This window comes from Somniosus microcephalus, unplaced genomic scaffold (assembly GCF_052327205.1).
Source record: "Somniosus microcephalus isolate GS21.2 unplaced genomic scaffold, FLI_Smic_1.0 unresolved_chr1, whole genome shotgun sequence".
In the NCBI taxonomy this organism is placed as follows: domain Eukaryota; kingdom Metazoa; phylum Chordata; class Chondrichthyes; order Squaliformes; family Somniosidae; genus Somniosus; species Somniosus microcephalus.
In genome coordinates, this window is record NW_028225179.1 from 12375239 (window position 1) to 12391566 (window position 16328).

General features: G+C 48.7%; 2 protein-coding genes and 1 pseudogene across 3 annotated transcripts in view; 2 read left to right on the plus strand and 1 right to left on the minus strand.

Annotated features, from left to right (window-relative positions):
- LOC147093446 (uncharacterized) overlaps nt 1-12592 on the plus strand; it is a 316083-nt gene extending 303491 nt beyond the window's left edge. The window contains exon 4 of the mRNA XM_085974338.1: nt 8048-12592. Coding sequence (XP_085830464.1) covers nt 8048-8646 — 599 coding nt within the window. The 3' untranslated portion in view covers nt 8647-12592. The remainder of the gene's footprint in view (nt 1-8047) is intronic.
- Nucleotides 1-16328, plus strand: part of LOC147093447 (uncharacterized) — a 420125-nt pseudogene that overhangs the window by 278078 nt on the left and 125719 nt on the right. The gene's annotated exons all lie outside the window — the stretch shown is intronic.
- LOC147093453 (uncharacterized) overlaps nt 1-16328 on the minus strand; it is a 290098-nt gene that overhangs the window by 105191 nt on the left and 168579 nt on the right. The gene's annotated exons all lie outside the window — the stretch shown is intronic.

A 16328-nucleotide genomic window follows, 5' to 3' on the forward strand; every position in this document is an offset into this window, starting at 1 on the left:
CGGGAGGAAAAAGAGTGGGAGAGCTATAGTAATAAGGGATTCTATTGTAAGGGGAATAAATAGGCATTTCTGCGGCCGCAAACGTGACTCCAGGATGGTATGTTTCCTTCCTGGTGCAAGGGTCAAGAATGCCTCAGAGCGGCTGCAGAACATTTTGGAAGGGGAGGGTGAACAACCAATTGTCGTGGTGCATATAGGTACCAACGATGTAGGTAAAAAAATGGGATGAGGTCCTAAAAGCTGAATATAGGGGGTTAGGAGGTAAATTAAAAAATAGGACCTCCAAGGTAGTAATCTCAGGAATGCTACCAGTGCCACGTGCTAGTCAGAGTAGAAATAGAAGGATATTTCAGATGACTACGTGGCTAGAGGAATGGTGCATGGGGGAGGGATTCAAATTCCTGGGACATTGGAACCGGTTCTGGGGGAGGTGGGGCTCGTACAAACTGGACGGTTTGCACCTGGGCAGGACCGGGACCGCTGTCCTAGGGGGAGTGTTTGCTCATGCTGTGGGGGAGGGTTTAAACTAAAATGGCAGGGGGTTGGGAACCTGAGCAGGGAGACAGAGGAAAGGGAAACCAGGATAGAAGCAAAAGACAGGAAGGAGAAAAGCAAAGGTTTCAACATCCAGGGGTATTCAATATTCAGGAAAGATAGGCAAAAAGGAAAAGGAGGTGGGGTAGCATTGCTTTTTAAAGAGGAGATTAACACAATTGAAAGGAAGGATATTAGCTCTGATGATGTGGAATCTGTATGGGTAGAGCTGAGAAATACCAAGGGGCAGAAAACATTAGTGGGAGTGTTATACAGACCTCCAAACAGTAATACGGAGGTTGGGGATGGCATTAAATGGGAAATTAGAGATGCGTGCAATAAGGGCACAGCAGTTATCATGGGTGACTTTAATCTACATATAAATTGGACTAACCAAATTAGTAACCATACTGTGGAGGAGGGATTCCTGGAGTGTATACGGGATGGTTTCCTGGACCAATATGTCGAGGAACCAACTAGAGATCAGGCCATCTTAATCTGGGTATTATGTAATGAGAAAGGATTAATTAGCAATCTTGTTGTGCGAGTCCCCTTGGGTCAGAGTGATCATAATATGATAGAATTCTTCATTAAGATGGAGAGTGAAGCAGTTGACTCAGAGACTAGGGTCCTGAATTTAAATAAAGGAAACTACGATGGTATGAGGCGCGAGTTGGGTAGGATTGATTGGGGAATGTTACTCAAAGGGTTGACAGTGGATAGGCAATGGCAAACATTCAAAGATCACATGGAGGAACTACAGAATTTGTTCATCCTTGTTTGGCATAAAAGTAAAACAAAAAGTGTGACTCAACTGTGGCTAACAAGGGAAATTAGGGATAGCGTAAGATCCAAGGAGAGGACATATAAATTGGCCAGAAAACGTAGTAAACCTGAGGATTGGAAGCAGTTTAGGATTCAGCAAAGGAGGACAAAGGGATTAATTAAATGGGGGAAAATAGAGTATGAGAGTAAGCTTTCAGGGAACATAAAAACTAACTGTAGATATGTGAAGAGAAAAAGATTGGTGAAGTCAAGTATAGGTCCCGTGCAGTCAGAATCAGGGGAATTTATAATGGGGAACAAAGAAATGGCTGGCCAATTAAATACATACTTTGGTTCTGTCTCCACAAAGGAGGACACAAATAGCCTCCCAGAGATGTTGAGGAACATAGGGTCTAATGAGAGGGAGGAACGGAAAGAAATCAGTATTTGTAGGGAAATGGTGTTAGGGAAATTGACGGGATTGAAGGCCGATAAATCCCCAGGGCCTGATAATCGACATCCTAGGGTAGTTAAGGAAGTAGCCCTAGAAATAGTAGATGCATTGCTGGTCATCTTCCAAAATTCGATAGACTCTGGAACAGTTCCCATGGGTTGGAGGGCAGCTAATATTACCGCACTATTCAAAAAAGGTGGTAGAGAGAAAACGGGGAATTATATCGATAGTGAGGAAAATGCTAGAGTCCATTATAAAAGATGTAATAGCAGAGCACTTGGAAAACAGTGACAGGATCGGACAAAGTCAACATGGATTTACAAAAGGTAAATCATGCTTGACTAATCTGGAATTTTTTGAGGATGTATCTGGTAGAATAGATAAGGGAGAACCAGTGAATGTGGTGTATTTGGACTTTCAGAAGGCTTTCGATAAGGTACCGTATAAGAGATTAGCGTGTAAAGTTAAGGCACATGGGATTGGGGGCAAGGTATTGCCTTGGATAGAGAACTGGTTGGCAGACAGGAAGCAAAGAGTTGGAATAAACGGGTCTTTTTCCGAGTGGCAGGCAGTGACTAGTGGGGTACCGATCGGTCCTAGGACCCCAGCTATTCACAATATATATAAATGATCTAGACGAGGGAACTAGATGTGACATCTCCAAGTTTGCAGACGACACAAAGCAGGGTGGGCGTGTGTGAGGAGGATGCCGAAAAACTCCAGTATGATTTGGACAGGTTGGGTGATTGTCAGGGTTGGGGAGCCACGGGGCCATGTAGATACGGGGCCGTGCTCTCCGGGTAATGTAGGTTCTGGACCCAAGTGCAGAAACGAGGCAAGAGGCAAATATACAGTACTTTGTTTGAACTTTACTAGATTCACACATAACTAGATTCACACAAGGAACACAGCAACAATACATAGGGACTCAAGACAAGCAACAAACATAAAGAACTCAAGACAAGCAACCAAACAGATAGTCAAGATAGGAACTCCGGACAGCTTCCATGAGGCAACCCACTTGTCCATACTGAGCTTGAGACAAGCTACCACAAGGGCAACTTGCTTGCCGAGACGAGACTCGAGACAAGCTACCACAGGGGTAATCGGCTTATCAATACAAAGCCCAAGACAAACTCCCAAACGGCTCCCACATAGCAACACGCTTGTCCAAACAGCACCTGACCAAGACAAGCAACTTGACAGAACAACAGGCTTAAATACATCTTAAAAACAAGCAAGAACCATGGCAACCAGCTTGTGAAGGCAAGCTGCCACAGAGCAAAGGCTAGCCACACAGAGCACCTAGTCAAGACAGAGAACCTTGTCCAGACTAACTCCCTAGTGAGGACTGAGCAAAGAGGGAATAAACCACAGAACTTATCACAGAAATCACACAGAAACCCCACAGTGCAGATAGAGGCCATTTCGGCCCATCGAGCCTGCACCGATATCCCACCCAATCCCCGTAACCCCTACACCAACACATATCCCACCCTATCCCCGTAACCCCACATATTTTGTCCCCCTAACACTAAGGGTCAATTTATCATAGCCAATCAACCTAACCCGCACATCTTGGACTGTGGGAGGAAACCGGAGCACCCGGAGGAAACCCACGCAAACACGGGGAGAATGTGCAAACTCCACACAGACAGTCACCCGAGGCCGGATTCGAACCCGGGTCCCTGGCGCTGTGAGGCAACAGTGCTAACCACTATGCCACCGTGCTGCCCTTATATACTACAAATCACAGGTGAAACTCATAAGCAGATAACAAGCAGTTAACTAATAAACCCAATAACAGTCAATTAAGAATTAACACAGACGACTAGAAACAATTAACAAAGGAAACAAAGTGAAGGTGCCATCGAGAGGTTACAGAAGGAACTAACTGGCACCCTCACAGGACCCCCTCCCCTAGGAACGGCTCCCAACGTTCCCTCTGGACGATCAGGATGGAGACAGCGAAAATCCCTAAGGCGTGCAGGATCCGCAATAAACAGGGCTCTAATACATAGGATTCTAATACACAGAATCTAAAACTCAGGATTCTAATACACAGGATTCTAATACACAGGAATCTAATACACAGGATTCTAATACACAGGATTCTAATACACAGGAATCTAATACACAGGATTCTAATACACAGGATCCTAATACACAGGAATCTAATACACAGGATTCTAATACACAGGATCCTAATACACAGGATTCTAATACACAGGATTCTAATACTCATTTAAATGAACATAGAACAAATGCTTAAATTCTCTACACTTCTGAATTATAGTGGTATGGATACCCAAGGGGGGGGGGGGGGGGAAAGACTTAAAAGGCTCAAGCTAGATAAATCCAAAGTCACATGAGTACAACAAAAGCCAGCCACGCACCCTCCTGGGCATTTAAAACTAAGTCAAAAAATGAAAAAGTCTGTATTAGCACACATGGCGAATCTTCTTAGCTTTTCAAGCAATGATATTTCCCATTCCAACTGTTCACAAACTGCAGATGTTCAGAAATCTCAAGACAGAATCATCCTCCTAATCCACTAACAGCAAGTACATGTCGTGGCGATCATATGACCAAAATCTTTGTAAGCAACGGAGCCATCGTTCTCCAGAGTTAGCACACTCAATGGATTATATTTGTCCAGGAGAACTCGAAAGCTTAATTTGCCCAGAAGGACTTGAAAGTTTCTCTTTTCTAGGAGAATTTGAAAGCTTAACACGATAAAGGTCCAGTAGACTTGAAAGTTCACTTGAATTTAAGATAGGAGACTTGAAAATTTACTCAAAAAATCTAACACTATGAAGGCCAAACAGGGGGCCTGAGAATTCACTTGGGGGTCTAACACAGTAGAGGTCCAGGAAGCTTGAGAGTTTACTTGGGGGTCTAACACAGTAGAGGCCCAGGAAGCTTGAGAGTTTACTTGGGGGTCTAACACAGTAGAGGCCCAGGAAGCTTGAGAGTTAACTAGAAAGTTAACACAATGAAAGTCCATTCAGAAGTTTAACACTGGAGACTTGAAAATTCACTAAAAAATTTAACACAGAAGACTTGAAAGTTCACTTGAAAATTTAACACAGTGGGGGTCTTCTTCCTAGGAGACTCAAAAATTAAAAACCGACACAGTGGGGAGTCTTCGTCCTAGGAGGCCAAAAATTTGCCCAAAAGAGCTCAAAAAATTAACTCGAGTTTCAAACCTTAGCTGGTTGGTTTCTGCTGGGTCCATGTATGGCTCAGTCCTACTGTCAGGGTTGGGGAGCCACGGGGCCGTGTAGATACGGGGCTGTGCTCTCCGGGTAATGTAGGTTCTGGACCCAAGTGCAGAAATGAGACGAGAGGCAAATATACAGTACTTTGTTTGAACTTTACTAGATTCACACATAACTAGATTCACACAAGGAACACAGCAACAATACATAGGGACTCAAGACAAGCAACCAAACAGCTAGTCAAGATAGGAACTCCGGACAGCTTCCATGAGGCAACCCACTTGTCCATACTGAGCTTGAGACAAGCTACCACAAGGGCAACTGGCTTGCCGAGACGAGACTCGAGACAAGCTACCACAGGGGTAATCGGCTTATCAATAAAAAGCCCAAGACAAGCTCCCAAACGGCTCCCACATAGCAACACGCTTGTCCAAACAGCACCTGACCAAGACAAGCAACTTGACAGAACAACAGGCTTAAATACATCTTAAAAACAAGCAAGAACCATGGCAACCAGCTTGTGAAGGCAAGCTGCCACAGAGCACCTAGTCAAGACAGAGAACCTTGTCCAGACGAACTCCCTAGTGAGGACTGAGCAAAGAGGGAATAAACCACAGAACTTATGTACTACAAATCACAGGTGAAACTCATAAGCAGATAACAAGCAGTTAACTAATAAACCCAATAACAGTCAATTAAGAATTAACACAGAAGACTAGAAACAATTAACAAAGGAAACAAAGTGAAGGTGCCATCTAGAGGTTACAGAAGGAACTAACTGGCACCCTCACAGTGATTAGGCAGAAGCATGGCAGATGCAGTATAATGTGGATAAATGCGAGGTTATCCACTTTGGTGGCAAAAACAGGAAGGCAGATTATTATCTGAATGGCAATAGATTGGGAGAAGGGGAAGTGCAACGAGACCTGGGTGTCCTTGTGCACCAGTCGCTGAAGGTAAGCATGCAGGTGCAGCAGGCGGTTAAGAAGGCAAATGGTATGTTGGCCTTCGTAGCGAGAGGGTTTGAGTACAGGAACAAGGATGTCTTGCTGCAGTTGTACAGGGCCTTGGTGAGACCACATTGTGAGTATTGTGTGCAGTTTTGGTCGCCTTATCTGAGGAAGGATGTTCTTGCCGTGGAAGGAGTTCAACGAAGATTTACCAGGCTGATACCTGGGATGGCAGGAATTACGTATGAGGAGAGATTGTGCTGATTGGGCTTGTACTCACTGGAGTTTAGAAGAATGAGAGGGGATCTCATTGAAACGTATAAAATTCTGACAGGACTGGACAGACTAGATGCAGGAAGGATGTTCCCGCTGGTCAGGGAGTCCAGAACCAGTGGTCACAGTCTAAGGATACGGGGTAAGCCATTTAGGACAGTAATGAGGAGGAATTTCTTCGCCCAGAGAGTGGTGAACCTATGGAATTCTCTACCACAGAAGGCAGTAGAGGCCAATACATTAAATATATTCAAGAAGGAGTTGGATATATTTCTTAAAGCTAAAGGGATCAAGGGGTATGGGGAGAAAGCAGGGACCAGGTACTGAATTTGGATAATCAGCCATGATCGCATTGAATGGCGGAGCAGGCTTGAGGGGCTGAATAATCTACTCCTGCTCCTATCTTTTATGTTTCTATGTTTGTATGTTTCTATGTTTCAGTTTGAGCTGGAGTGGAGATGGAGGAGAAGCTGCTGGGTTTAACCCCCAGTACGTCTGAGCCCAGGAGGACCCAACAATTTCCAATGTGAGACTGTCAAGGGAGGTGGATTCTAGAGGAGATTAGGTTGTTACACAGACACTGTCCGTACAATGTAAAAGAGTATTGTTTTAGGAACAAGTATTTCTGTACAGGCTTTTAATCCAGTTTACATCTACAGTTTTGTTTTAATTCATTCTTGGGATGTGGGCGTAGCTAGCAAGAGCAGCAAATACAGGAAACTTTCTGGTATCCGGCACTGACGGGACCAAGCTGGTGCCGGTCGATCAACACTGCCGGAGAAACGAGCGCTATAGTTAAAAGATACGGAGCTTCTGAGCTCCGTCTGAAGCAACAAACCCTGTTGCTTAGCAACATCTTCAAAGCAGTCGGCGCAGCTTGAAAGCGTCTCTGTAGCTAAGCAACAGCTTCAGCTAGATGCTTGCAGAGCCACAAATGGAGAAAAAAAGCAGCTAAAAGTAAAGAAAGTTATCTGAACCGACTCCTGAATTTTGTCGGTGGATAGAGCATTCCGGATATTTAACCTCCGTTTAAACGAAAGTTTCCTGTATTGCCAATCCCCAGTTTCCCATTGAGAAGGGGGTGGTGAGTCACCTTCTTGAGCTACTGCAGTCCGTGTGGTGAAGGTATTCCCACAATGTTGTTCGGTAAGGAGTTCCAGGATTATGACCCAGCAACGATGAATATATCTGAGTCAGGATGGTGTGTGACTTGGAGGGGAACCTGGAGGTGATGGTGCTCCCATACAACAGCTGCCCTTGTCCTTCTAGGTGGTGGAGGTTGCGGGTTTTGGAGGTTCTATCAAAGTTCTGGTTGAGTTGCAGATGTATAAAGTTCCTTTCCTTCACCCCCTCCCCCTCCCACACCCACCTCTCTCTCTCGCGCTCTCTCTCTCGCGCTCTCTCTCTCCTCCCATTGAGGTCAGAGTCTTGTGTAGGCCCAGACCAGGTGGCGGATTCCCTTCCCTGAAGGACATCAGTGAACCAGTTGGGTTTTTATGACAATCCGGCAGCTTTCATGGTCACTTTTCTCTAGTGCCGGCCCCACAATTGACCAGATTCGTTGAGCTCAATTTCATAACCTGCCTTTGTTTTCTTGTGGGTTGTCTCTCACGCTTCCTGTTTTAAATTAATTTTACAGGGCACTGGAAGGGGAGGATTTACAGACGGTAAGCTCAGACCAAACATCACTTCAAGATCTGACAGAGTCACTCGACTCATCGGATCTGAATACCATCGGCCTCTGAACATGGAAGCAAAAAGCACCGTTCACAGCGGGGAGAAACCGTACACGTGTTCTGTGTGTGGACGAGGCTTCAGCCAACCATCTGGCCTATCGAGACACAAGCGAGTTCACACCGGGGAGAGGCCGTTCACCTGCTCTGAGTGTGGGAAGGGATTCACTCAGTCATCCCACCTACTGAGACACCAGCGAGTTCACACTGGGGAGAGGCCATTCACCTGCCCTGTGTGTGGGAAGGGATTCACTGAGTCATCCAACCTGCTGAATCACCAGCGAGTTCACACTGACGAGAGACCTTTTAACTGCTCGGACTGTGGGAAGTGCTTTAAAAGTTCCTGGGAACTGACATGCCATCGACGTGTTCACACTGACGAGAGACCATTCAGGTGCTCTCACTGCGGGACTGGGTTTAGGCAGTCATCTGACCGCACTGTACACCAGCGCACTCACACTGGGGAGAGTCCGTTCACCTGCTCCGTGTGTGGGAAGGGATTCACTCGCTCATCCCACCTGCTGAGACACCAGCGAGCTCACACTGACGAGAGACCTTTCAGGTGCTCTTACTGTGGGACTGGGTTCAGGCGATCATCTGACCTCACTGTACATCAGCGCACTCACACTGGGGAGAGGCCGTTCACCTGCTCCGTGTGTGGGGAGGGATTCACTCAGTCATCCAACCTGCTGAGACACCAGCGAGTTCACAAGTGACTGCAGGGGTTGGATTCTGCTGTTATTGCTGCTGTTAATCACATCCAGGACTGAACCATGTTCATTCTGACAGTTGGGGTTTGTTTCTGCTGATGTTAATAACTCCTGTAACTGGGCTGGAATTTAATATTCTGGATAGATGTCAAATAACCCAGCTTTATTTTAAGCACATTGTTGCAGATTTTCTTCCTTCCCACCTGAGTGTTTAGCATCACCTGGCTGGAGCTCAGAAAGGACAATCTGGGGAAGGATCGTACGGCGGGAACAGAACCCCAGCCTGGACACAGTCCTTCAGGGCCACACTGAGAGGGGCAAACGGCACTTTGGTCTTTTTCATCTCTCTTCGCTGACAGCAAAGTCGCCATGCGGGTAATCTCGAGGCGTGTGAGAAATGTGTCCCATCCGCGCTCTGCCATGGTTCAGAGCTCCTAGGCACGGAACAGAAGGCTCCTTTAGGAATGTACTCAGTGCTTTCTTTTTAATGGCCTTATTAACCTGTGTCGCTACTTTTAGTGATTTGTTTATCTGTATCCCTGGATCCCTCTGCTCCTCCAGCCCATTTAGACGCTTAGGGGGAAAAATTTGGTGGCGCCCCCTTTGGGTTGCTAACGTCGCCGGGGCGAAGTTAGCACCCCTGCGCATTAAATTCAGTGGTGGCACCCCAAGCAGGAGGAGGGGTGCTACTGGAAGCGCTCCCCTCTCTCTTGGGGCGTGACCAGTGAATTCCGCGGCAGTTCGTGCAACAGCGCCACGCCCGTCGGCACATAGCGACATAGCAGACCTCCCTTCCTGATTAAAGGGGAGGGGCCTAGCACTGCGCACACCGGGGCCCTGCTGGACCACTGGGGAGCGGGGTGTTGGATCAAGAGGAGCGCCGGGCTGAGCGATCGCGGCCAACACCCCGAAGAAGAAAGGGGAAGTCGGCAGGTGCTGGCAGTCGGCCAAAATAAAAAGTTGCCGCCCGACACCTGCCCTTTAAGTGGCGTCGCCGCGGCTGCAAGAACGACCCCTGACCCTTTCTGACATATCGTCCGGCGATAGGTCAGGTGTTTCATACCCAAGGTTGCAGCCGGGGTGCTGCGCATGGCGATGACGTCATTGCCGGCAGTGCAGTGCCGCGGGGAGCTACCATCTACTGCCACCGCTAACCTCCCACTGAATATCACAGGAGGCACAAAGCATCCCAATTTCACCCCCTTATCCAAGTAGTGAGTGGCCTCCTTATTCTTCCCACCAAAACACACCACCTCACACTGACCTATAGTGAAATTCATTAACACACCAGCTCACACTGATCTATAGTGAAATTCATTAACACACCATCTCACACTGACCAATAGTGAAATTCATTAACACACCACCTCACACTGATCTATCGTGAAATTCATTAACACACCACATCACACTGATCTATAGTGAAATTCATTAACACACCACCTCACACTGATCTATAGTGAAATTCATTAACACATCACCTCACACTGATCTATAGTGAAATTCTTTTTCCAATTACACACCCATTCTGAAATTTATTAATATCTTCTTGCATTTTGTCTTCCTCAGTATTAACTCTACCTTTTCTGGTGTTATTGACAAACTTTGAAATTGTTCTTCTGATTCCCGAGTCCAAATCGTTTATATAAATTGTGAACAATAGTGATCCCAGCACCGATCCCTGTGGAACACCACTTCCCACCTTTTGCCAGTCTGAGTAGCTACTCCCAACCCCTACTCTCTGTTTTCTGTTTTGTGACCAGCTTGCTATCCATAAACAGCATGTAAGATCGACAAGATGACGCAGGTCAGGCCGTGTGGAGAGAAGGGCCAGGCAGCAGAATGGATGGAAAGCTGGCTGCAAAACAGAAATCAGAGGGTGGAAGTTAAGGGGAGTTTCTCGGACTAGCAGAAAGTGAGAACTGGTGTCCCACACGGATCCGTGCTGGGACCACTGGTGTTCACTATCATTTGGACTCAGAAACTAGAGGTATGTTGCTGGAATTAACAGATTACACCAAGTGTCTTCACACTGTGCAAACGATCCATTGTGCTAAGTGCGATAGAATTTGAACAGACCTAGCAGCTCAAAACTGGGTACCCATAAGGCGCTGTGGGCCATCAGCAGCATTCATCCATCCATAGGGGAGGGCCCCATAGGCACGAGCATTAATCCTCCTCTGGGGAGGGCCCATCGGCCCAAGCATTCTATTCAAGAAAGGAGGGAGAGCAAAAACAGGGAACTACAGTCCAGTTAGCCTGACATCAGTCGTGGGGAAAATGCTGGAATCCATTACTGAGGAAGTGGTAACAGGGCACTTAGGCAGAGTGAACATGGTTTTATGAAAGGGAAATCGTGTTTAACAAATGTATTAGGTTTTTTAAGGATGTAACTGGCAGGGTAGATAAAGGCGAACCAGTGGATGTAGTATATTTGGATTTGCAAAAGGCATTCGATAATGTGCCACATAAAAGGTTGCTAAGCAAGATAAGGGCTTGTGGGATTGAGGGTAATGTATTAGTTTGGAGAGAGGATTGGTTGACTGACAGAAAACAGAGAGTAGGAATAAACAGGTCAATTTCTGATTGGCAGGCTGTAACTCGTGGGGTGCCACAAGGATGCTTGGGCCTCAGCTATTTACAATCTATATCAATGATTAGATGAAGGGACCAAGTGCAATGTATTCAGGTTTGCTGACAATACAAAGCTAGGTGGGAACGTCAGCTGAGAGGAGGACACAAGCAGCCTGCAAAGGTATGTAGACAGGTTAGGTGAGGGGGCAATAAGACGGCAGATGGAGTATAATGTGGAGAATTGTGAGGTTATTCACTTTGATAGGAAAAATAGGAAAGCAGAATATTTTTTAACATTGAGGAACTATTAAATGTTGGTGTTCAGAGAGATTTCGGTGTCCTCGTCCAGGAAACACCGAATGTTAGCATGCAGGTACAGCAGACAATTAGGAAGGCAAATGGCATGTTGGCTTTTACTGCAAGGGGGATGGAGTACAAGAGTAAGGAAGTCTTACTACAATTGTACAGGGCCTTGGTGAGACCACACCTGGAGAACTGTGCACAGTTTTGGTCTCCTTATCTGAGGAAGGACATACTTGCCTTAGAGGCGGTGCAACGAAGGTTCACTAGATTGATTCCTGGGATGAGGGGGCTTCTCCTATGATGAGAGATTGTGTAGAATGGGCCGATACTCTCTGGAGTTTAGAAGAATGAGAGGTGATCTCATTGAAACATGTAAGATTCTGAGGGGGATTGACAGGGTAGATGCTGAGAGGTTGTTTCCCCAGACTGGAGAGTCTAGAACTAGGGGGCATAGTCTCAGGATAAGGCGTCGGCCATTTAAGGATGAGGAGAAATTTCTTAACTGAGGGTTCTGAATCTTTGGAATTCTCTACCCCAAATGGCTGTGGATGCTGAGTCTTTGAGTATATTCAAGGCTAAAATAGATAGATTTTTGGACTCTAGGGGAATCACGGAATATAGGGATCGGGTGAGAAAGTGGAGTTGAGGTCGAAGATCATCCATGATCTTATTGAATGGCAGAGCAGGCTCGAAGAGCCGTATGGCCTACTCCTGCTCCTAATTCTTATGTATGTTCCAAAAGCACCCCATGGGCAAGGGCCACATAGCTCTGAGCATTAATCCACCCCAGGGCCCTGAGGGCCCGAATATTAATCCACCCCTGCTGTACGTACATAGAATTGACAGCCTAGAAACAGGCCATTTGGCCCAACTGGTCTGTGCCAGTGTTTATACCCTACACGAGTGTGGTAAACCACTGTTTGTATTCCACTGTGTACATGCCTCGGCTGACTCCTCCCACAAATCCTAGTATAAAGGTGACTGCTCCACAGCCCCTTTGTATTCTGGACCGGTCGACCACTCGAGGCACACCTTCATTCTCTTGTTAATAAAAGCCTGTTAATTACTCGCTTAATCTCAGTCTTTTGAGTTATTGATAGCGCATCAATTTTATTAACAAGATTTTTATAATGGAGAAGACCCTCACACCAGCATGCCTGGACTTAAATCATCGGGAGGCGGACTCATCCACCAAGTTTACTCACTGGCTTAAGTGTTTCGAAAAATTCCTGACCGCCTCCGCGACAATCAAATCAGACGAGGACAAACTGGATGTCCTGACCTCCAAAGTGAACCACCGAGTGTACTCGGTCATCCAAGACGCGACCTCATACGCGGACGCTATCAAGCTCCTCAAGGATCAGTACACGCGCCCAGTGAACGAAGTGTACGCCAGGCACCTTCTGGGGAGTCGTAAACAACAACCTGGGGAATCGACCGTGGAATACCTTCAGGCACTGTCTGTGCTTGGCCGGGCCTGTGGTTGTAAGGATGTAAAGGCCACCGTGTACACAGAGGAACTTATCCGGGACGCTTTTGTAGCGGGCCACAGGTCCAATTACACCCGACAGCGACTGTTGGAGCAGAGTGACCTCGACCTGAACAAGGCCTCTGAACTCGCATTATCATTGGATGCAGCCTACCGGGGCATGGATGCCTACTCCTCTGCACTGTGGACGCCGCGGGGAACGACAGCCTGGGACATGGTAGGACCGTCTCATAGCGCCGTGCCACCCCAGCCACATCCCAGCAACGGCCCAACTACCGCAGCAGTGTCCCAAGGCCAGACAGCAGCGCCCCAAGGCCAGACAGCAGTGCCCCAAGGCCAGAAATGCTACTTCTGTGGCCAGGCCAAACACCCCAGAGCGCGCTGCCCGGCAAAAAATGCGATCTGCTCGGGCTGCGGGAAGAAGGGACACTACGCCAGCGTCTGCAGGGCCAAAGCCACCCCGAACCCCAGCAGCGCTGCGTGTGGGCCGTGTGGGCCATCATCTTGGGCCTCCCCAGCCATGTGCGAACCACCGGAACAGCAGCCATTTTGGACGCCTCCAGCCACATGGGGATCATGGACGCCGCCATCTTGGACGACAGCCGGGACGCAGCAGGCCCCCAACACCGCCTCATCTGATACCCGCAGCGACACACCGACCCCTACGCTGGCCTCTGTTACACTGGACCAAGCGAGACCGCACCAGCTGGACAGTTCCACAATGGACATTAAGGTAAATGGTCATGAAACAATCTGCCTTTTTGACTCTGGGAGCACGGAGAGCTTCATCCACCCCGACACAGTGCGGCGTTGCTCTCTCCCAGTCCTGCCTGCGCACCAGCGGATTTCTATGGCCTCCGAGTCCCAGTCGCTGGATATTGGTGGCTACTGCGTGGTGACACTCGTAGTAGACGGGACTGTGTACGATAATTTTAAACTTCTGGTCCTGCCCGACCTCTGCGCTGCCGTTCTGCTGGGGTTAGATTTTCAGTGCCACCTTAAAAGTGTTACGATGGCGTACGGTGGACCCCTCCCCCCACTCACAGTCCGCAGCCAGCAGCTTCCAAATTGCCCGCTGCGCACCAGGTGCAACCTCTCCACACTCAGAGTCACCCCCCCCCACTGTTTGCTAACCTCACCCCCGACTGTAAGCCCATCGCCACAAAGAGCAGGCGATACAGTGCTGGGGACAGGGTTTTCATTAAAACCGAAGTGGAGCGGCTCCTGAAGGAAGGGATTATTGAGGGCAGCACCAGCCCCTGGCGAGCCCAGGTTGTGGTCGTTAAGACCGGCGAGAAGCAGCGCCTGGTCATCGACTGCAGCCAGACAATAAATCGCTACACCCTGCTGGACGCTTACCCACTCCCCTGCACAGCTGATATGGTCAACCAGATCGCGCAGTACCGCGTCTTCTCGACCATTGACCTGAAATCAGCATACCATCAGCTCCCTATCCACCCTGAGGACCGCCAGTATACTGCCTTTGAGGCAAACGGCCGCCTCTATCAATTCCTTAGGGTTCCCTTTGGCGTCACCAATGGGGTCTCCGTCTTCCAAAGGGAGATGGACCGGATGGTAGATCAAAATGCATTGCAGGCCACTTTCCCATATCTGGACAATGTGACCATCTGCGGCCATGACTTGCAGGACCATGACGCAAACCTCAAAAAATTCCTCTGCACCGCCAAACTATTCAACCTGACGTATAACAAGGAGACGTGCATATTCCGCACAAACCACCTCGCCATCCTTGGCTGTGTTGTGGAACATGGAGTCATCAGCCCCGACCCCGACCAGATGCGTCCCCTTATGGAACTCCCACTGCCCCACTGCCTCAAGGCCCTGAAGAGGTGACTAGGGTTTTTCTCTTATTACGCCCAGTGGGTCCCCTACTATGCGGACAAGGCCCGTCCGCTGATCAAGTCCACCTCTTTTCCCGTGACGGCAGAGGCCCGCTTAGCCTTCCACCGTATCAAGGAAGACATTGCCAAAGCCACCATGCATGCAGTGGACGAATCCATCCCCTTCCAGGTGGAAAGCGACGCGTCTGACTTTGCCCTGGCCGCTACCCTCAATCAAGCGGGGAGACCCGTGGCCTTCTTTTCACGAACCCTCCAGGGCCCGGAGACCAGACACTCCGCTGTTGAGAAGGAGGCCCAGGCTATTATGGAGGCTGTGCATCATTGGAGGCACTACCTGGCCGGAAAACGATTTACCCTGCTCACTGACCAGCGTTCAGTTGCTTTCATGTTTAACAACAAGCAGAGGGGCAAAATCAAAAACGACAAGATCTTGAGGTGGAGAATCGAACTTTCCACCTACAATTACGAGATCTTGTACCGGCCCGGGAAGCTCAATGAACCCCCGGATGCTCTATCGCGTGGCACCTGCACCAGCGTGCTGATCGATAGACTGCGGGCCCTCCACAATGACCTCTGCCACCCGGGGGTCACCAGGTTCTTCCACTTCATCAAGGCCCGCAACCTGCCTTACTCCATTGAGGAGGTCAGGACCATGACCAGGAACTGCCAAATCTGCGCTGAGTGCAAACCGCACTTTTATAGACCAGACAGGGCTCACCTGATAAAAGCCACTCGCCCCTTCGAGCGCCTGAGCATTGATTTTAAAGGGCCTCTCCCCTCCTCCGACCGCAATGTGTACTTCCTCAATATTATTGATGAGTACTCCCATTTCCCGTTCGCCATCCCCTGCCCGGACATGACCAGTGCCACGGTCATTAAATGTCTGAACGACCTCTTCACCCTGTTCGGTTTCCCCAGCTATATCCATAGCGACCGGTGCTCATCATTTATGAGCGACGAACTCCATCAGTACCTGCTAGCTAGGGGTATTGCCACAAGCAGGACCACCAGTTACAACCCCCGGGGGAACGGACAGGTGGAAAGAGAAAATGCGACAGTTTGGAAGGCCGCCCTGATAGCCTTAAAGTCTAGGGGCCTTCCGACCTCCCGCTGGCAGGATGTGCTCCCCGATGCACTCCACTCTATTCGGTCATTGCTCTGCACTGCCACTAACGCCACCCCTCATGAGAAAATGTTTGTCTTCCCAAGGAAGTCCACATCGGGGACATCGCTACCGCCATGTCTGATGTCCCCAGGGCTGGTCCTACTGAGAAGACACGTGAGGACCCATAAAACAGACCCCCTGGTCGAGAGGGTCGACCTCCTCCACGCCAACCCCTAGTATGCTTACATTGCATACCCGGATGGGCAGGAGGACACAGTCTCCATAAGAGACCTCGTACCCTCGGGGGCCGCAGTAACCCACTACCCACTACCCCCCCCCCACGATCCGATATCCA